The following is a 21,638-nucleotide window of genomic DNA, read 5'->3' as shown; positions in this document are numbered from 1 at the left end:
AGCAATAAAAACTTTAAAAAATGAGTTCCATTTATCTGGAAGCTTTAACATATTTTACCAGCTATGAGGCCTTTGGGACTATCAGGTTAATCAAAGAACCCTGTCAATATGCTGCTTTTTAATATTGATCTTTTAAAAAAACTACTTTTTTGGCTACTGAACAATGGTATTGACTAAAATGTTCCTGGTTAATGGTGCTATCATGAATTACACCAAAAAATACATCGTCATTACTGTTCGACACAGGAAAAGGAAATAACAGCCCTCTTATATGTCAACAAGGTGTCTTCACCTTTGCTTTGACAAGTGCAAGAAGAGCATAAGCTGTGGCCTCAAATGTGTAAGCAGTTCCTTTCGGTACGGGCCAGTGGGAGCGCTCTGCAGAAGACACACACAGACATGCAAGTTTTTATAACTACATTTATGACCATATTTATATACTTATGACAACTAAATAAATTATCAAGATCCAAAACCACTCTTTTAAAACAATTCAAGTAACACGGGTGATCAAAACTCATCATCCATTTAGATTAAAATGATATGCTGAAACCTTTTACTTTGTGTATATTAAGGAGATCTTATGTTTAGGAATATTGCGTGGGGAAAACCTGGGGCAGCAAATTTGTAGAGGATCTCCTGGTTCAGTTTGTTTTCGTTGGCCAAGGCGTATGATACCATTGCCACGGCGTAAGGGTTGGTGAGGCTGGGAAGACGCTGCTCCAGGTACCTCACTGCTAACGCTATAGTCCCTGGAAGTGACTGGATAGGAACAAAATGCAGTTATTGTAAACATTTACAGCTAAATACCTCACATATTCACAGTCATACAAACTATGTGCAGTGCACTTTACCTAGCAAAGGCATGATGGGGAATGGAAGTTGTTAATATTTTTTATTTTTTTTTGTTAAACCTACATGAAATTAAAGCTGAAAATCTACACTTCACACTCTACGACATCTCAATTCTTTTATTTAAAATCTACTGTGGTGATGTATCAAGGCAAAAAGATACAAGTTCTGTCATTGTCCAAATACTTCTGGACCTAACCGTGTATTCATACAATCACGACTTAATGCACAAGGACACTGAACTGAGAACACTTGGGACGCCAACTGTCCAACATGAAGCTCAGAAGATGACCTAATACCCCTCAGCCATACATCACTGTTCATACTTAATTTAACTTACCTTATAATTTCACAAAAGCTTTCATTTTTAATGCCTTATCCTAATAAAAGCGTTCATATACATGTGATTATTTGAGTGGATGGTTGAAAGCTACGCTGTATATTCACATCCCTAGATGGATCTGGGAAGAGCAGCTCAGCAGCTGTGTCATTTTTCTCTAAGGTTGTGCTTGGCTTTTTACCCCTAATATATGAAATAATACAGAGAAAAATTATATATATATAAATATGGTATCTATAATTTAGATTTTTTTTTTCTCTCCTTTGATCCAAGATTAATTTATTCTGATTCTATATTGGGCTTCTCACTGTGCTTTGTTCATGATACTTTCCAGCACAGCAGCTGTTAACTAAAGGCTAGCAGTTGCATCTTAATTTTTTGATAGTAAATGTTCTTTCATACATTCTTGATCATCAAAATACAGATTTTTGACCTCACCCACTAACAAATTTCACAAAACACTGAGTACCGCGTGAGGCAAATCTGGTCCTGCTTTGGCAGCAGGTAGCATTAAAATCTTCTGTAAGCTTTATTGACAAATAAACAAAGATATCTGCTTTGTTGGTAACAAACATAATCTCATTGGAAAACAAGCAAACAAACAAAAAAATCCATATGGATGTAAGATACTCACATGAACATCAGCTTCACACATGCTGCGTGACTCCTGCATGGCGATCACACAGAAAGCTGTCATGGAGGCGTCTGAATCTATGCCACTAACATCGCCCTGGGAACACAGAAACATATATTTACATCTTAATTAATTCATTTTATTAATAATTGTCAAAAAAACTTGTTTGAAGACCTTCTGAAATTAGTGCACTCACAGTCATTGTTGAGGTAAACACACGTCCAAGCTCGTTAAAAACACCATCAGGTCTCTGCGTGTTTAGCGCGAGATACTTGATGGCGTCACAGACCACGTGGTTTTGCATCGCTATCAGATTGTGCGCTTTGCTAAATACCTTGGCGACAAAGGCGGTCAGCCTAGTAGAGAGGAGAGTATTTATGAGCACAGTGGAGGACAAGAGAGAGTGATAGTTGTGCATTTAATATATCTGTTTCTCAGAATTACAGAAGAAATAGCCAATACTTTCTTGTTCATGAATGTGTGAGTGTCTCACCAGGTGCTGCTGAGGTGTGGAAAAATCGGTAAAACAGAAAAAGACCCATCACTTTTACGGTAGACCAACTCGTTTTGGTAACCTGGTAAACAAACAAACAAACCGGTGAAATTGTATCAACAACCATTAAAATGTCCACTAAATGTTGAACACGAGATACTAGAATTGTGTATAAGTTCACCTTTCCTTATGTGTTGGACAGCTTCATTGCGTTTCCCGAAGCCTACAGTTTCCCACTGATTGGTTATATCCAAATATACAGTTGCGATGACAGACTCGGCCGTGGCGATCATGTTTTCCTCTCCAGAGCCAGTGGGGTCTCTGATCAGAGTACCCACAGATCTCCCACTGATGACATCCTTCGATAATAAAGGCCTCTGCTCTATTCCTGTATAGATTTTAAAAAGTTACTGAATACGACTGAAAACTACGGAGCCCCTGAGGGGACACAGATTTTTTTTTTTTTGTAATGAGTTTTACGCGCGCGCGTAAAACCTTTAAAGGAGCCGTCTGTAAGAAATGTCCAAAACTGGTACTGCAGTCACTTTCAAAATATTGTTGAGCGGCGTGTACCCTCCCCCTCCTCCCCCCGACCAGAGGTTGCCAGGTAGGCTGCAGAATGCAGCAGGAACGTAGGCTGCCATGGCTGCGATAATTAGAGCCCAGCTGGCAACCCGGATGCTGAAACAATACTGACTTGGTGATTGGGAGATAGGTGGAGGGTGGAGCTTCAGAAACAATACTGACTTGGTGATTGGGAGATAGGTGGAGGGTGGAGCTTCAGGCCAAAACAAAAAATGACAACATAAACATCAGTTGAGGGCTGCAACTCCTCTTTTTAAACTGGAATATCCTGGCTTGAGTGCTGTTGTCAGTGACATAAGTATTTGAAATGAACATGATTTTTAAATGTCTGTTGACATATCGGGGTCATTTTATGATTCGTTTTATTATTGCTCTTACATACAGCTCCTTTAAGTGAGCACGTAAAGTTGTTTACTTGCAAGCAAAGTTTTAATGTCCTTATAATGGAGTCCCAGGTTAAAATATAGCTCAGCTAAATCCTGTAATGTCATTTCCATTCATAAACAGAGCAGGGCGCAACTGGATCGTCTCCTGTTCCAGCAATACTCCTATGTACTTGTTTTTACGCGCTCACGTAGAATAACTTTTAGGCGCTCTCTTATAAGTTTTGCAAGAGCATGTGAAACTTTTTAGTGAGTGCATAAACGTTTCACGCGCGCGCGTAAAAGTCATAAAAAAAATACGTGTCCCTTTAGTGGCTCCGTAGAAAACATTAGAGGACTTGGGAAAAAATACGAACTCTTTTCTTTTTACCCAAAATCATTTTCTTAAAAGCTACGCTTTATAAGGAAAAAAAGAGAAAGACGCTCAGGCCTGACAACAATCTTCAGCGTGGGACAAAAGGAAAACCATAGAATTGTATTATCTCTGCTTTTTTTTTTTTTTTTACAGATTTTGTCAAACTTGATAGAGCGGCCAAGGATGATCAAAAATGGGCATTCGGTTAGTTGTGATGAAAAAGTATTGGGAGCATGAGGCCAGCAGCCTCATGATGAGTGCAACATTGGATGTGGAAATTGTTGTTAGGGGCCCTGGATTACTTGGAGTTTATTGTAATATCAGCGTCTCCATTTTGGGAATTTTCCCCACTTTTCTATAGTCCCAGAATTTACCTGGAAACATGTGAAACAACTTGTTTTCTGACATTTGCACCAGATGCTGGGACTCTCCTTTTTGCACATTAATGTACAGCTGTAATATACATACTGTAAGATAGGGTGGGGGTGATGCATCTTTCACGACTCTATTACAACTCAAAATACAGAATAAAACTATAATTTTATGAAAATCAAGTTGTTTGGTTTCACCTGTCAGAGAGATTTCTGTGCTCATAGGTGTGTTTGGAGCGATGTTTGATGGAAGAATTTCACTGTTGATACGTATAACCTGCCTCCCATCTGAAATGTAACAGAAATAAGTTTGTTTATATGTAAACAGCAAAACATTTCAGAGTTTGTGTTGATTTTGACAACTTGACTTGTAAACTCACCAACACCTTCATTAAGAGGGTCAATTCTCACAATCTTAACAGATTTTACCAGCGTTCCTTCAGGCTGCAGAAACAGTAAGTAAAGACATATGTGTAAAAAGAGCAAAACAAAACTTTAAACTAACTGCTGGCATACTGTATATCTGACAGGTGCTAAAAAATGAATATAAAGCACAGCAGGAACTGGGTTTGACTCCAGAATGAATGCTTTATTTAGTATAGCTCTAGTGAATAACTATACCAAGGTCTCTTACCACCACGCGCAGCATCTTCCGGACTGCATCACTGAAGAGCGAGTTCTTAACAGCTGCTGTGATCTCAACGGGGACGTCTCCCAGCTTCATTGGAATAATGATAAATGAAACTGATCGAGTAGTTTGGGCTCCAACTTGCACCTCCTGGCTATACATCCCCTTTTTATAAGCTGCATTGCATACATCATATTCCTCTCTTATATCCACACGCACCTTGAAATGGGGTAAAATGAGAGTGGTAAAATAATGAGAATTCCACTGAGGCGTTAACAGATTTGTTCCTTTACAAAGCTATAGATATGTTATAAACACAGTCTAAGCTCCATGTATTTAAATAATTAGCCCTAATGGTTTTTAAACTAGAGTTTCCAGAAATTATATTTGTTTGCCATAAAGCTACAACTGGTAGGGTATTACTCTTTCTTATCAAGTCCAAGATTCAAAGACTTTTAAGATACAAAGACTCTCAGATGCAGTTGACAATCAGGAACAAACAAGCAGGATTTTACAAATGGGGGTTTGTTTATTGACCACATCTTTAACCCACATAATATAAGATAATAGTACATTGAATGGCAAAGATGGCACTTTACTACTGTTGCTAATATTGAGACATCAGTTGATGAATATGATCCGAATGCCCTATGGTGCATACAAAAAAAAAACAGGTGGAAGCTGAAAACACCATGACCTTTCTTTCAACTAATTTCTCATGTGGGAAGGGTAAGAGGAGCAACAACTCCTTCAAGTGGAAACGGGGATCAGACAAGATGATCTTGGCAGTTCTCAACAAGAAGGTTGTCAGCTTGATGATGCATCAAACTGAAGATGCATCAAGAGGTACATGGTGGACTCGGTTCTCAGAATTGAAAGACATCGATTTTGCAAAGGACACTTGCAACACTTACTATACCAAACCATTTGCCAGCTCAAGTTAATGAAGATCTTCCCACAGCTCAGGAGGTTTACATATTTTGGTAGCATAGTTACACAAGATGAACTGTCTGGAAGTCATTACATAGTATCAAGACAAAGCTTATATTGTACCAAAGTTGTGTCCTCTGGACCCTTCAGTATGGCCCAGAATGTTGGGGAATGACTGGAAGTGACATCAGACACCAGGTCACCAGGTACAAATCCCAAGAATCTGAGATGAATTCAGAGAATATTTTGGCCCAATCCTGTCTCTAATCACAAAGTCTTTATCCAGCGCCAATAAGAAAGAGCAAAGTCTGTCATCCCAGGAATACAGTGGAAATGGCTTGACCATGTTTTGATGAAGGAACAACATGACGTTTCAAAAGTTGCTCTGCTATGGACTCCAGAAGTGAGAAGGAAACTTAGGCAAGACATATAAAGGAATTTGACTCACGACGATATTGGGAAGATGACCGGAGGACTTTTGTTGCTGCACTACATCTGTGGAGGCCTAGTGAGCAGTAAGTACAAAGTATGAACGTTGTTGTTTTGAAAAAATGTCTGCTAATTTAATTTTATGTCAACGACACATTTGTACAAATAAAGGCAATAATTTCCACTTCATGTGGCCTTCAGCTTAGCTCTAGAACAGTGCACAGAGAGCTTCATGGAATGGGTGTCCATGGCCAAGCAGCTACATTCAGGACATACATCACCAAGTGCAATGTCAAGCTACCGATGCAGTGGTGTAAAGCACTCCGCCACTGGACACTGGACGTGGAGACGTGTTCTCTGGAGTGACGAACTGCGCTTCTCCATCTGGTCAAGTGTAAAGTTCGGTAGATGGGGATTAAGGCGTGGGCTTGTTTTTCAGGAACTGGGCTTGGCCCCTTATGGCACTTTTCCACTAGTACCTACTCGACTCTACTCATCTCAGCTCGGCTCAACTCAACTCGGCCTGGTTTCTTTTCCATAACAATTCAGCACCTGGAGCAGAAGTAGGCGGGGTTGGAGCAAAGCTGCTGTGACGTATTTTATTGTGTGATCTAAAAAAAGAAGACAACAACACTAAAGATGTCTCGGCGCTGCTGAAAAGTCCATTGGGAGCCGCAAGCAGCTGAGAAGTGGCAGAGCTCCTGGTAGATCCTGTCGTTTCTTTTTGCCCGTCTAGATCCCTTTTTAATTCTTTCCTCAGCCACCAGGTTTATGAACATCTGCACCTCAGAGTTGGATCACGAAACAGACTTTTGCACTGCCATTGCTTGTCGAATGAAATGAACAAGAAGCCGCCGTCAGAGTTGCTCTTTCGCCGATGTCCATATCCTGACTCAAACGTCAGACTGGCCAACCCCCTGACCAATCGGTGGTATGTAGTGTGATGACGTCAGATACAGCCCAACTCAGCCCGCTTTAAACCTCAGCAGAATAGTTACAGAAAAAGTATCTACCCGGCATGGGTAGACCCTTGGTGGGAAAGCGCCAAACCGAGTGGAGACGAGCCGAGCCGGGCAGAGTAGGTACTAGTGGAAAAGTGCCATTAGTTCCAGTGAAAGGAACTCTGAATGCTGCAGCATACCAAGATATTTTGGACAATTCCATGCTCCCAACTTTGTGGGAACAGTTTGGAGCACCAGTGCACAAAGCAAGGTCCATAAAGACATGGATGACAGAGTATAGTTTAAATGAATTTGACTGGCCTGCTCAGGGTCTTGACCTCAACCCAATAAAACACCTTTGGGATGAATTAAAGCTGAGACTGAGAACCAGGCCTTCTTGACCTCACAAAAACGCTTCTGGAAGAATGGTCAAAATGTTCCATTAATGACACTCCTAAACCTTGTGGACAGCCTTCCCAGAAGAATTGAAGTCCTTATAGCTGCAAAAGGTGGACCAGCGTCATATCGAATTCTATGGATTAGGAATGGGATGCCACTTAAGTTTATATGCAAGTCAAGGCAGGTGAGACAAATACCTTTGCCAATATAGTGTACCAAACTGTTTATGTCATAGAACGATTTGTTGTTTCAAATTGTTGCTCTTAAAAAGGTGTTTTACAAGGTATTTAATCATGTGCAAAACTTAGTTTTTCAAACTATTTTTATTATTATCCTTATCAAATATTTTGCAGATGATGCAGATGACTACCGGTATTTCATTCAGGAGCTAACTTTTTTACAGTGTGTGATATCTGACCATGTAGGTGGAATCTTGCACACTCACAATGATAGGGTCAGGGCTGTAGTTATGGAGAATGGCCTTAATTTCCACCTGCTCCCCATGCACAGCAGAGTATGGTAACCTGAGATCAATAAAGAAATTTTCCCACGTAATGATCTCTAATGGATCAGATACGCACATACCTGAAATAAAAGATAAAAGAAATATGAAACAGAAATAGAGAACCAGAAGTAAGAAACCATGCTGATGGGGTAATTCTGTTTTGACCAAACTGAAGCTGAAAAATTGACTGAGTCACTCTGGAGAGCATGATGAGACAACCTAGTATTGGGAATAACTCAAAAAGAAAATATGATATTAATGAGTCTAAAAGATAACTCATATAACTTCCATTAGTTACAAATGTACTACAAAAGTACAAAAATGTTAGATGTGCATGAATAGTCTCACCATGGGTTCTTGACAGGCTAATGCCAGTTAGCTCCCAGGTTGTCATTGAATCAGGCAACACAAAAGTTTTCACTAATGAAGTGGACTCACTGAAAAAAAAAAAATAGTTTCAGGGGAAATTTCATTGGTGGCATGACTTATTGTGTATATTTCCACATTTCTGTCGTTACCAGTTAGGAGTACTGTGAGGGCAAGCATTCAGCATTACATTCTCCCAAAGCCAACTTTCAGAGAACCGGGTCCGAATTCTAATTATGTCTCTGTCAATGTAAGCATCATCTCCCTTTCCTGTGGACAAAACCAAAAGTGTTTATTTTTCTGAGTGAACAATTGTTTGCTTAAATGGTACAATTGTATTCAATTAAATTAAATCACCCCTCATTTCTTGCGCAGATCTCTTGGTGCGGGGCAGTAAGTAAGTTCCCCCCCTTGTCTCATCTTGCTTTTGTTCCATTTCCTTGCAGCAGCGTATGAAAGCTTCAGTGCAGGCAGAGCCGCGTATGAAGTCGTCGCTGCGCCTCTCACAGGTGCGTGAAACAAGGACATTTCTCATTCCATCCAAACAGCACTCTCTTTGTTCCTTGTCTTCATAATGACTTACTGGAAAGAAAGAAGATGCTAGACGAAAGAGAGCAGAAAAATACAAAGGTTCAAAAGTTAATATTTGAGCATATTAAATAATGATGTTTTATAAAGTCCTAGACGAGTAGAATCTGAGTCTAAAACAACCAAGTTGAAGCTCTTGATGAAGTTCATAGGGCTTTTTGTTTCAGGTATAGAGAACAAAGTTGACTGCGGTGTCATTCAAGGGACTGATTGAGACTATTAGATTACTAATCTAATAACCCTCAACTGCCCACTGGAGGTTAGTGCCAGAAGTCAGAAAATCACCGCAAGAAGGCCACTGCTTCGCAGGGTCTTTCTGTGTGGAGTTTGCATGGGTTTTTTTTCCAGGTACTCCAGCTTCCTCCCTCAGTCCAAACACATGCATAAATAGGTTAATTGGTGATTCTAAATTGCCCGTAGGTGTGAGTTTGTGTGGTTGTTTGTCTGTGCGATGGGCAGGTAACTTTCTGTGGTGTACCTTTACCGTTCGCCTGAAGAGAGCTGAGATAGGCTCTGGCAGATTCCTGTGTATATATATATATATATATATATATATATATATACACATACAGAGGTGGAAAAAGTACAAAAATATTGTACTTAAGTAAAAGTACAAATTTTCTGCTTGAAAATTACTTAAGTAAAAGTAAAAAGTACCCATTAAGAAAATTACTTAAGTAAAAGTATAAAAGTACCTCAACTTAAATATAATAAAGTACAAAAAGTACATGGGTTAAAATGTACTTAAGTACAAAAGTAAAAAGTACAAAGTACAAAGTACAAAGTACAAAGTACAAAATTCAAAGTACAAAATTATTTTCAAAAGGATTGCAAAGAAATGAAGAATCCAAGAATTTGCTTACAACTCTAAATAATGGTGATATTATTCTGACCCCTTTAGTGTTTGTTTCCATTACCCCATTTTAATTTCTCCCTTTGCTCATCACTGCTGCTGACAGGTCCACCCCCAGCCTGTAGTATGCAGTGACAACATTAAGCAACCCCAGCTGATAAAGGATGAGACTTTTGAACTTTTAAATGCCAAAACCACCTTAGAAGGGGTGGAGTCAAAGAATGATGCGCATGGACACGCGTCGGCTGCCGCTCAAGGCTGATTTATGGTTCCGCGTTACACCAACGTACCCTACGGCGAGGCTCTGCGTCGATTTAACGCGGAACCATAATTCAGGCTTCAGTCCTCCTCGGTACTCGACGCGACGGCGGTTCCTCCGGCCTTGCGGCGCAACTCTCCCGGGAGCTGCGGCTCCTTCTCGGTATATCCACGCGCCCCCCTTCCTTCCCGTCCCCCTCATGGTTCCGCGTTAAATCGACGCACACCTTACGCCGTAGGCTACGGCGTAGAGTGTGCGTCGCCGCGTACCCTACGCTGTAGCTCTGCGCCGGTGTAACGCGGAACCATAAATCAGCCCCCGCTGTGCTGTTCTTTAATTTGTAGCGAGTAACGACGTGTCCAATTTTAAATGTAGCGGATTAAAAGTACGATTATTTCCTTGAAAATGTAACGAAGTAAAAGTAAAAGTACAGAAAAATGAAAGTATCAATAAAAGTACAAATTCTCAAAAATCTTACTTAAGTAAAATAACGAAGTACTTGTAGTTCGTTACTTTACACCACTGTATATATATATATATATATATATATATATATATATATATATATATATATACAATTTGCAATGTCATCCCAGTATTTTGCTTTGTTACTCAGATTTGATCCTGACACGCTTCAGAACAAACCCAGACCTCCAAGAGATACCAGTTGATGGTACAGTACTATACTTGCTGCTTAAAGCTGCCGTTTTTAAGTCGCTGCCTCCAGCTATTCAGTCCTGTCAAAGCCTGTCCCACTGTATCTACTAAAGGATGAATGGAGGATGCAAGCTTTGTGCACTAATCTAAATCTTGCCCAACTCTCCAGCATCCAGATCCAATGCGATGCCCCTCAAACGGTCCTTAAGATAATTTGTTGTGAAGCTTCTTTATGGAAGTAAACTCAGAAAAGGTCTGTGTTACAGTCCCTAACAGAGCAAGCAAGGGTGTCTGGTGTCATAGAATTTGAAGTAAACAACTGAATTCTCACTGCAAATTCTTTGGACTTGTTTTGTGACTTAAACAGTCCTTCAGGACAGATCGGCATATTGTAGAAAGAGTTTGCCCCAGGTGCCCATTTTGTTCTGCCTGATTTCCAGTCAGAGAGCAGGCACACTAGCCAAGTGTACAATACCATGTCACGGCATAAGTGACCTTTCATCCTCATTATGCCAGTCACAGCCATGCTTGAACATGACTTGGCTTGGACATACAGTAGATAGAATAGAATGCCTTTTAATTTACACATACAGTGAGCTATACATACATACACTGTACATACATAGAATGAAACTGGAGCATCTCGCTCTTCAGGGCAATACGTAATATACGTCATCACGAAACATTAAGTGCTTGCTTGTTTATTTAAAGTTCACAAGTATCATAAATATGCGCACATGAGAACAGTGCAAAACATATATTTTAACAGCACAAACTTCAAGGCTTTCTGTGAAGCCTCTTCCACGTAAATGTGCAAGCATTCCTGCCTAAACACATCTCTTCCTACTGCATCATGTACAAGGAATTGTGCTGGAGCACTCGGCAAACAAACCAGTCTTAATTTTACCAGTAAGTTACGCTTGTGCATGGTACAGATTGTCTAGTGTGAGTGCAACATTGCTTTCTTTGACCATGTTCTCTTCTTTACCACTTGTGTCTTTTCTCACTTAACTTGTATAATTTCATGTTTTTGTATTCATAAAAAAAAACCAGCTAAACAGAATAATAACGATTATCTGTTCTGCATTCCTGATTTGTCATGCAGAACTATCAGCGACTGTGCAGTTATTGGGTTGTTTGAGAGCAAGCATTCTTACCCAGTCTGGTTCTCATGTTAATTAGAGCGGCAGCTCGTTTCTTCCTGCTGGAAGTAGAACACTTTAATTCTGGAAATTCAAAATAAATATTATTTTACACAGAATGCAGTGAGTTCAAACTAGCCACTAGAACCAAAAATGAGTCTGTCTCCTCTGGATTCAACTTTGATTTCCAGGGGACAGTATTAACAGATGAAGACGGTACAAGCAATCAGATAAAAAAGCATGTGGCGTAGCAACTACAGATAAAATGCAGCGCAGCAGAAACACTGGTGAATGACTGTTAGTTTGCAGTATAAACTTGTAGACACTTTTTCATGCTCGCGAATAAGTAATTACTAAGCCTGTTCCTGTCCCACCGCGATAGGTTTGGTACGTTCTGTATCGGTGGAAATGGCAGTGAATGGGATCAGTTTGACAAGACAGAATAAATGTTCCTCCAAAATGCTAAAATACATTCTGTTATTCATGAAATTTGAATGAATACAGTATCTGGAAAAACCAAACACATATACTCACTGGCTAGTGGCTACTTTAGTTTTCCATTTATTTTTATACATTTGTGTTTTATTTTTCTTTTGTGAAGCACTTTCTGACGTCTGTCTGTGAAAAGTGCTGTATAAATGAACTTTTATTTTCTTCACCTACTACACCTAATAAAGTGCCCAGTGAAAGAATCTCTCAATTGGATTATTTAAACTGCATAGAAGAATATCTTCCTCTATAAACAATCTTTGGCTGAGTAAAGCAATGGGTGGGCTGTACTGTGAAGTGATTAATAAATATATTTGAGAGAAATGAATATGATTGAAGAAAAATACATTAATCCAGTATGTTGTATCTATGCTACTATATTTATAAAAGTCAAACATTACATACTTTTATAATATTAAAATAGTTGTATTTCTTGCCATAACTTTAGCTGGCTCTTGTGCTTCTGGGAAAAAAAAAAAATATCTGGAAGTACCTTTGGTGGAGTCTTCACTTTTGGCAAAAGACATTAAAATGAAGGTGTCTGCTGCTCAGTCACCCTCACATTATACAGAGGAGGGACGAGTAAAGAGTGAAATTGCGTTACCTGTTCTGTCAGGAGTTTCCAAAGCATTCCTGGTTTTGAACAACAGACCAGCGTCATAGAACACATTCATGCTGTCTTTCCCTCCACCTGGAGAGCAGCCTGTGTCGCCTTGCTCCATCACATCCCAAATCTGAGCACACATAAAGACAGAAACACAGCCACACTAAGTTTATTCAGGGGTTTTCTTTCCATGGGTGTGTATGTCATGTTCATTAACGCTGTGTACTGGGTGCACATGTCAGCGTGCTATTTTTATTTTTTTAGTGTTTGTTTTAGTGTTTTAAAATGTTTTTGGACATGGCTGAGTCAGCGGATCAGGCTAAAGCATGATTCATGGTTCTACATACACGACCTCCATCGCTGTTTACATTCATACTTGTGTTGAGCTTCCTTTTTATTTATTTTATTAATGCAGCTCAAATATGGAACAATCAAAGCATTTCCTATGTGAGTTGGAGCTAATATTTGTTGAGCAACAGTAACTTTTACTGGCATTGCAAAACTCTCTTTCTAAAAGACATTGTATTGAGTGTTGTATGTTTTTATTATGGACCTCGAGTCTGACTAATAAACGATGATGATGATGATGATACCTTCCATCCTTTTTGAAAGGGTCACCGTTTGGGAGTCAAACCTGGGACAGCCAAATAGACTAAAGACTAAAGCTTCTAAATATGAAGCACCTGCTCCTCTTAAGTTACAAGTGACGAAGTCAATATGTGTTGATGTTGCTATACTGAATTATACTATTATCAAGTAGAATAAATAATGAACCTTTTCCTGTGTGAAGTGGAGCTTGTCATTTTGGACATAGGCACTTTTTTCTACTGCCACCAGTCCCACTGTGGCCCCTGGATCGCCTGTGATCTTGACCTGGAATGCTTTTCGAGGTTGATAGTTTGCAGCTGGTCTCACTGGTTCCAGCTTGAGCTGAAAGGCAAAGAATGGGTCTGGTAAAGAATTTGTGCATCATGGTGTTTACGCCTCCAGGTGTTATTGCATTGATTATATCACTTCCGTGCTGTGCCTCTTACTGAGCCCATGCAGGAGTCTTTTACATCCACCCAAACAGAGTCTGATACCACTTCATCGGCATTTGTGTGGTAGTAGGCTACGATGCGAAATGACGGCATCAGTTCTTTGGTAATGTGAAGTGTCAGGGTGACCAGTACTTGACCTCTTATCTGGTATCGGCCATGTTTCACCAGCTGACCTCTACTCAGGAGCTGAGGACACAGACATCAAAACTCATCCAGCCATGAATAAGAATAAGAGTAAGAAAGGAAAAAAAGGCTTACTTATAAAAATGCAAACCAGCAGGTGCAAAGTATTTCTTACCAGATATGTAATGTCTCTTTTTTCATTTTCCTGTCTGTTGAGGAAAAGCTTGACTCTCACGTTTTCTCCTAATTGCACTATGGATGCATCTACATCTGCAAAAAAAAAAAAAAGCTTTCAACGGTTGTTTTCAGAGGTTTAGATGAGTTTCATCCATGGTAGTTGAATGCAGCATTGATCATTAGTGATATTGATGGTATTGCTTACTTATGAGAAGAAAATGGTTGCTTTTGGTTTGAAAAGAGAGAGCTGTCATGGAGGCTGATGCTTGCCTCTGAGGTGGAAATTGGAGATCATTGGTCCTTGCCTGTAAGGAAATAAAAAGTTAAATACACACAGCGAGTAAAGTTACAATACAATTTAATAATCGATGGACATTGTGCATATTCTGTAAGTTCTTTCTTATGTGTTATTTTTTTACAAAAAGAATTAACATCTCAGAAAAGTTGACTATGTAAAAACATTTTTTTCAAATGGGTATAATTTTTTCTGCCAAAGTTTTCATCACAAGTGGATCTGATGGAACTGAGTTTGAGAATAGAAGAGACTTGCTCTCTCACTTTTTTCATCTCCCAAAACAATCATTAAAAAGGCAGTCCTTTTGTGCTCAGTGCACATATGAAAGATGACCACTGGGGAAAGAATTATTATTACTTACTGTAACGGTGATGGTCTCAGAGCGTGCATCTGTGTTGATGGTGAGCTTTGCCATGCCACTGGCTGCCGTCACATCCGCCACAGAACCAGGGTCAACAACCACGGCAACATTTTGCGCTGGGGTGTTGTCAGGATTTACAACTTTAATCTGTCAGTAAAAGGACAGTGAAAGTAATCAAATGCTTAAATGTTGGAACCCTTTATGAACGTTTTACAAACATTTGTTATAATTTTTGTCTCTTCAATAAACATTTTAATTTAAAAAATGCAATAACTTATTCACCAGTGAGAGGACATTCATTCAGTATGTGAAATTGCATGATTACAAAGATGCAAACTATTACTGTACCGTCACATCAAAGGGCATTCCTGGTTTGAAATATTTAACTGTTTTCTTGAAGTGGATGGTGTAGGGTGATGCAACTATCTTGATATCGCTCAGCTCGGCCTCTGTCATTTCACCACCTATTTGTGACACATTGCATCACAATCATGAGTTTAAAATCACAGTTTTTCCTTCTCTTCAACCTCTTTTTTGCATTCTGATAGCCAAGAAATCTAGATGTGCCAACAGATTTACAGGTTAATTTAATCTGTTAGAACTCATTATACCTAAAAGTCACAGGGAGCCATTCAAATCAGTATATCCTTGTAGAGAGAGTTTCTGGGCGGTCTTAACACTACGACAATGGAGCGGTGACATAATCTGGATTTAATCAGTGAAGATGACTGCAGCTGAGGCCGTTGAATCGGCTTTAGCATCAACAGTTAAAGATCTGAAGTTTTCTTCAAAAAACTGAAGAGGAAACGTGACTCATGTGATTCCTTTGCAAGGCAGATGTATTGGATGTTTTGCTGATAGGCTACTACAAAGGTTTGGTCATCTCTTCTACACAACACTCTCTCCCTTGTTTTCGTCCCTCTGAATGTCACCTTCTTCGTTGCTCTGATCAGTCGTGCTAACCTATTGCGTGTAAAGGCAGCTGTTGAGCCTATTCTTGGATGGGAAGGACGTATGGAGCGTTTTCAGGCCCTAAATCTAGATGTAAGTCTGATATAACAGGCTGATACCCTGATAAATCAGGAGGCTAAATTGCTGCCAAGTTGTGCTAATCAACAACAATTGATTAACGGATCATCAGTGTCAGCGCCACCTTAAAAAAATGATGACATTTTGTCATTGTGTTGGTTTGAAGAATTGAGGTGTGTGTTAATACAGTGCCTAGAAGGAAAGAAATCAGTATTGAGAAGAAATTGCTGTATGCACTGCAATGGGAGGGGTTAATCGGGGCATTCCCAATAACCTTAGAATCCAACTTTCTTCTATGAGAAAGATTATAGTGGAAACGTTTAAAACCCTTGTCACCCCTCCCATAGTGGACATCTCGTGAAATTCAGCCAAAGAAATAAAAAAGTGAAAAGATGGTATATCTCAACTATGAGAGACAAAAAAAAAAAAAAAGAAGAAAATCCAGAAAATCACATTGTCTGATTTCTAAAGAATGTATTTGCAAATTATAGTGGAAAATGTGTTTTTGGTCAATAACAAAAGTTAATCTAAATATTTTTTTATATACCCTTTGTTGGCAATGACTGAGGTCAAACGTTTTCTGTAAGTCTTTTTTCTGGTATTTTGGCCCATTCCTCCATGCAGATCTCCTCTAGAGCAGTGATGTGTTGGGACTTTCAACTCCCTCCAAAGATTTTCTATGCAGTTGAGTTCTGGAGACTGGCTAGGCCACTCCAGGATCTTGAAATGTTTCTTACGAAGCCACTCCTTCATGCTGAAAGACCCAGCCACGTTTCATCTTCAATGTCCTTGCTGATGGAAGGAGGTTTTCACTCAAAATCTCAGGATACATGGCCCCATTCATTCTTTCCCTTAACACGGATCAGTCGTTCTGGTCCCTATGCAGAAAAACATCCCCAAAGCATGATATTTCATGCTAGCCCCATGCTTCACAGTAGGTATGGTGTTCTTTGGATGCAACTCAGCTTTCTTTCTCCTTCAAAAACCACAAGTTGTGTTTCTACCAAAAAGTTCTATTTTGGTTTCATCTGAACATATAACATTCTCCCAATCCTCTTCTGCATCATCCAAATGTTCTCTAGCAAGCTTCAGACGGGCCTGGACTTGTACTGGCTTAAGCAGGGGGACACGTCTGGTGGTGTAGTGTATTACTGATGGTACTTTGTTACTTTGTTCCCAGCTCTCTGCAGGTCATTCACTAGGTCCCCCAGGTGGTTCTGGGATCTTTACTCACCGTTCTTGTGATCATTTTTACCCCACGGGGTGAGATCTTGCGTGGAGCCCCAGATCGAGGGAGATCATCAGTGTCTTGTATGTCTTCCATTTTCTAATAATTGCTCCCACAGTGGATTTCTTCACACCAAGCTGCTTACCTATTGCAGATCCAGTCTTCCCAGCCTGGTGCAGGTCTACAATTTAGTTTCTCACGTCCTTTGACAGCTCTTTGGTCTTGGCCATAGTGGAGTTTGGAGTGTGACTGTTTGGGACAGCTGTCTTTTATACTGATAACCAGTTAAAACAGGTGACGTTACTACAGGTAACGAGTGGAGGACAGAGGAGCCTCTTAAAGAAGAAGTTACAGGTCTGTGAAAGCCAGAACTCTTGCTTGTTTTTAGGTGACCAAAAAATTATTTTACAGAGGCATTTACCAATTAATTCAGTAAAAATCCTACAATGTGATTTCCTGGATTCTGTCTCTCATAGTTGAAGTGTACCTATGATGAAAATTACAGGCCTCTCTCATCTATTTAAGTGGGAGAACTTGCACAATTGGTGGCTGACTAAATACTTTTTTGCCCCACTGTATATATACAAACACTTGCCTGTAAAGGTGGAATAATCTTGTCTTCATAGATGGATAGATATTGTGTTTAAACACAAAGTGCTTCTCTCTTACCGTTTTCTGTCAGTACGGTGACAGCTACAAAGATGGATTTCCCCAACAGTTCATTAATGTTTGGAAAACTCTGTGTTATCTGCTCCTTCGTCAATGTGACCGCTCCAACACCTCTCTCGATCTAAAATGGAAACATTATTTTTGTGATCTCAGGCAAGAACTAATGCATCACTGAAATACAGTATCTGGTCTTCCCAAGAAGGGAAGACCAGAACACCAGAAATCTTTTTGGTAAATGATGTCTTCATGAGAATGAAGTTTGGTAAATGACACAAAACTGTAGAACAGGTCTTATTTTTGCTTGTCGTTGTTGTAGCTGGTGCACGCAGGAGATGAAAAACATATTGCAAAGGTGAAACAAGCAACCAGTCAACAGTCAGACTGACAGAAAGAAATACATCACATAGCCTACTCACCGTAACTCTCTGGAGAGACCCTGGAAGGCTTGATTTATATCTACCATCTGTAATCCCAAACAAGGCATAGGCTGTCCCATCCACTTCCTCACCAAAAACATACCTGAAGCCACAAATAAATGGTTTACTTGTAGACAAGACAAACAGTTAACCTCTTGTATTTTCTCTTTCCAACAGTTAATCAAACTGTGCACCTCATTCAACAGACAAAAACCTTTTCTTACGTAGTTCTGATGTTGACGGTGAACACTGTGCTGTCCACGTAGAAGAAGGACCTTGAAGGGATTAGTTTGACCTCAAAACTGGAAGGCACTAAAACATTTTTTTAAAGTATTGATGTACATTATGTTGGTATGGTGAGGTGAAACATGAATGTTTTGTTATTTTTGATTATGTTAAGAGAGGCTCACCATGTTCTTTGACCTCAAACTTTGCTTCAAAGCTCGTTTGTGGGTTGGTGCTGACCTTTGCCACCACTTTCCACAGTCCGTAACTGTACACACACCCATCAAGAACACTTATTTCAACAATGACATTTAATGGATAGTAATATCACAAATGTATATTTCAGTTCAATCGGCATGTGGGGACATATTGCATAAACTACGTGATTATAAGGGATAGTTACAGTTTCTGTGTCAGAATCAGGTGTACCGCATATTTTCTATGACTTCAATATATTTTTTTATTTTTCCCACAAGTCATGGTTAGATTGATCCTTTCGGGTAATGATGCAAATTTTTGAAATAGTTCCATAATTAAAACTTTACAGAACTTTACATTACGCTGTCACCAGTGGAAATGCACCCACACAAGCGTTGAGTAGATGCATGGAACAAACGGAGTGGATGTGCCATCAATTTCTTCAGCTGAACAAAAACAAAATATTTTGTAGTTTTTGGACCAAAACAAGAGCGTTTAAGAGTCAGCACACAGCTTCAGCTATTACAGCTACAAACCACTGATAAGGCACGGAATCTGGGTGTAGTTATGGAAAGAAATATATATATATTATATATTTCTTTTATTTATATATTTTTCTCCTCCTCACTCTACATATATTATGTAAAACACATTTGCTTTGTTGCTGAAATTTGCTGGACAAACAAACTTGCCTTGCCATAATAAAATATGTATTAGACCTAAAAGATATTTGATTGGGGATTGCTCTGTGGCGCTGTTTTGACTTATGGTTTCAAAATTACCATTGGTACCGAATCAGCTTGACTGTAATTTGTTTTCCACTAGGTGATGGTACCAGTTATCACCACCTTTTTTCGCACTTACTTGGCCGGGGTTCTAACCTGAACTGAGTTGAGCTGAAAATGCAACCTTACCAGGCTGCAGGCCTCTGATTGGCCAGAGTAACGTTCTGATGAGTCTTTGCAAAATCCACATGCCTCTGTCTCTTGTGACTGGAGGGAGCTTGATGGGGAAATTCTTCAGTCTGCAGCTAGATAGTCTTGCCTCCATTAAACTTCCCCTGCCAATGACTGGCAGGAATTAAACTTATTTCTTTTGTATTTAAAGGAGCTGTATGTAAGAGCAATAATAAAACGAATCATAAAATGACCCCGATATGTCAACAGACATTTAAAAATCATGTTCATTTCAAATACTTATGTCACTGACAAACAGCACTCAGGCCAGGATATTCCAGTTTAAAAAGAGGAGTTGCAGCCCTCAAATGATGTTGATGTTGTCATTTTTTGTTTTGGCCTGAAACTCCACCCTCCACCTATCTCCCAATCACCAAGTCAGTATTGTTTCTGAAGCTCCACCCTCCACCTATCTCCCAATCACCAAGTCAGTATTGTTTCTGAAGCTCCACCCTCCACCTATCTCCCAATCACCAAGTCAGTATTGTTTCTGAAGCTCCACCCTCCACCTATCTCCCAATCACCAAGTCAGTATTGTTTCGGCATCCGGGTTGCCAGCTCGGCTCTAATTATCGCAGCCATGGCAGCCTACGTTCCTGCTGCATTCTGCAGCCTACCTGGCAACCTCTGGTCGGGGGGAGGAGGGGGAGGGTACACGCCGCTCAACAATATTTTGAAAGTGACTGCAGTACCAGTTTTGGCCATTTCTTACAGACGGCTGCTTTAATGATACTATTGCAGTTATCAAATTGTTTCTTACTTCAACTTTGTTGTGGTGTAACATTACTTCCAGGTGCAAGTAAATTAAGCAAAACTATTTTTTGAGATGAAAATTGACTGACTTTGGTAATTTTAATGAGAAAATCATGAACTATCCCTAGAATTTTGTCCAATCAAACTTTACACAATATTACACTTTTGTTGGTATATATTACTTCTGGCCTCAAGGGTATAAATGGCAAGGAGGAAATGTTAAACTCGAAGCTGGGTGATGTCAGCAGCTAATTTGTTTTACTCCTGGTGTGTGGAAACGACTCACCTGGCAATTTCAGGCAGGAAATAGTCCTGAAATGTAATCCCTGAATTCAGACTGAGGGGCTCAGATGGTAAAACAATGCCTTCAGGAGTCTGGAATTAACAAAAGCGGTCATCAGTTTAAAAAAAAAAAAAAAAAAAATGGAAACTGTAATTGGAATCTTAACAATCTAGACGTACCATCAGCAAATCTAAATTTTGTCCAATCAAACTTCAAATATTACTCTCCAACTCCACACTTTTGTCAGCATATATTACTTCTGACCCCATACTATTCCTCAGTGTGGATTGCTAGAGCTGAGGAATAGCCATTTGAGTCGGCATCGACAGTTAAAGATTTAAAGGTTTAATTTACTCAAACATGACACACTATTTCGTTGGCTCATTTTTGTCGCTCTAAATATGTCACCTCATTTGTTGCGTTGAGTGGTTGTAGCCTGCAAAGGCAGTTTGATAAGCAACCGCTGGTGCTGCGCCTTGGATGGGGAGGCCCTATGGGTTGTTTTCAGACCCTGATCTATCAGGCTATCTTCACATAACTCCAGTGAAAGATTTCCACTGGTTCATCCGTGGTTCATGTTTTTAGTGATGCTATTATTCCCAGGAGCAGTATTATATGATCATTTTTGGGAACATTCTGACACAGATCAAGAGACTAGATTGACTTTATAACACTAATGTTCATATTACATATTTTGTGAAAGAGTGCATTACCACGATCACAATGTCCAGAAACATATCAGAGCGATGGTCCATGGGCTCCATGTCAGGATTCACCCCAAAGATCCTGTAGTGCACTGCCCGATAGAGAAGAAAGCAGGAGGTTGTTTTTTTTAAATAATTTATTTCATGCTCACTTTTAGCAGCTTATACTGGCTAACATCAGGAAAACTACACAAGACAGAAGGATTTATTCTCTGTGGCAAATATTTCATGGGCACAAACCACATAATCAGCTCTGCTGCTCTTCCCACAAATGCATGTTTCTTACGAATGTGAGACCATTTAAAAGGGGAATAAACAGGCATTCCAATGGTATTCAAGGGGAAGCATTGTTACAACAAAGTAATAATGTACCAAACA

The 21,638-nt window shown here is 39.7% G+C and overlaps 1 protein-coding gene across 9 annotated transcripts in view; it reads right to left on the bottom strand.

Annotated features, from left to right (window-relative positions):
- The window catches only part of LOC133443690 (complement C3-like), a 65,966-nt gene that overhangs the window by 18,352 nt on the left and 25,976 nt on the right, over window positions 1-21,638 (bottom strand). For 7 of the 9 annotated variants that reach the window (XR_009782684.1, XM_061720834.1, XM_061720850.1 and 4 more), the window contains 27 exons: window positions 21,270-21,352; window positions 20,560-20,648; window positions 18,552-18,634; window positions 18,366-18,453; window positions 18,142-18,244; window positions 17,726-17,846; window positions 15,148-15,263; window positions 14,800-14,946; window positions 14,349-14,448; window positions 14,142-14,236; window positions 13,838-14,029; window positions 13,578-13,733; window positions 12,804-12,933; window positions 11,726-11,794; window positions 8,569-8,811; window positions 8,364-8,481; window positions 8,194-8,282; window positions 7,786-7,925; window positions 4,648-4,860; window positions 4,394-4,457; window positions 4,212-4,301; window positions 2,501-2,707; window positions 2,320-2,401; window positions 2,023-2,182; window positions 1,827-1,922; window positions 612-762; window positions 293-378 (listed from right to left, as the gene is read on the bottom strand). Coding sequence is in view for 8 of the 9 variants with exons in the window: in XM_061720834.1 (XP_061576818.1) it covers window positions 293-378; window positions 612-762; window positions 1,827-1,922; window positions 2,023-2,182; window positions 2,320-2,401; window positions 2,501-2,707; window positions 4,212-4,301; window positions 4,394-4,457; window positions 4,648-4,860; window positions 7,786-7,925; window positions 8,194-8,282; window positions 8,364-8,481; window positions 8,569-8,811; window positions 11,726-11,794; window positions 12,804-12,933; window positions 13,578-13,733; window positions 13,838-14,029; window positions 14,142-14,236; window positions 14,349-14,448; window positions 14,800-14,946; window positions 15,148-15,263; window positions 17,726-17,846; window positions 18,142-18,244; window positions 18,366-18,453; window positions 18,552-18,634; window positions 20,560-20,648; window positions 21,270-21,352 (3,311 nt within the window). In the remaining variant the exon portion in view is untranslated. The remainder of the gene's footprint in view (window positions 1-292; window positions 379-611; window positions 763-1,826; window positions 1,923-2,022; window positions 2,183-2,319; window positions 2,402-2,500; window positions 2,708-4,211; window positions 4,302-4,393; window positions 4,458-4,647; window positions 4,861-7,785; window positions 7,926-8,193; window positions 8,283-8,363; window positions 8,482-8,568; window positions 8,812-11,725; window positions 11,795-12,803; window positions 12,934-13,577; window positions 13,734-13,837; window positions 14,030-14,141; window positions 14,237-14,348; window positions 14,449-14,799; window positions 14,947-15,147; window positions 15,264-17,725; window positions 17,847-18,141; window positions 18,245-18,365; window positions 18,454-18,551; window positions 18,635-20,559; window positions 20,649-21,269; window positions 21,353-21,638) is intronic. The other 2 variants (XM_061720842.1, XM_061720862.1) reach the window with 1 other exon arrangement.

The sequence above is a fragment of the Cololabis saira genome, chromosome 1 (genome assembly GCF_033807715.1).
Source record: "Cololabis saira isolate AMF1-May2022 chromosome 1, fColSai1.1, whole genome shotgun sequence".
Lineage (NCBI taxonomy): Eukaryota > Metazoa > Chordata > Actinopteri > Beloniformes > Belonidae > Cololabis > Cololabis saira.
The sequence above is the reverse complement of the archived record's forward strand: the minus strand, read 5'-3'. Positions and strand labels throughout refer to the sequence as shown.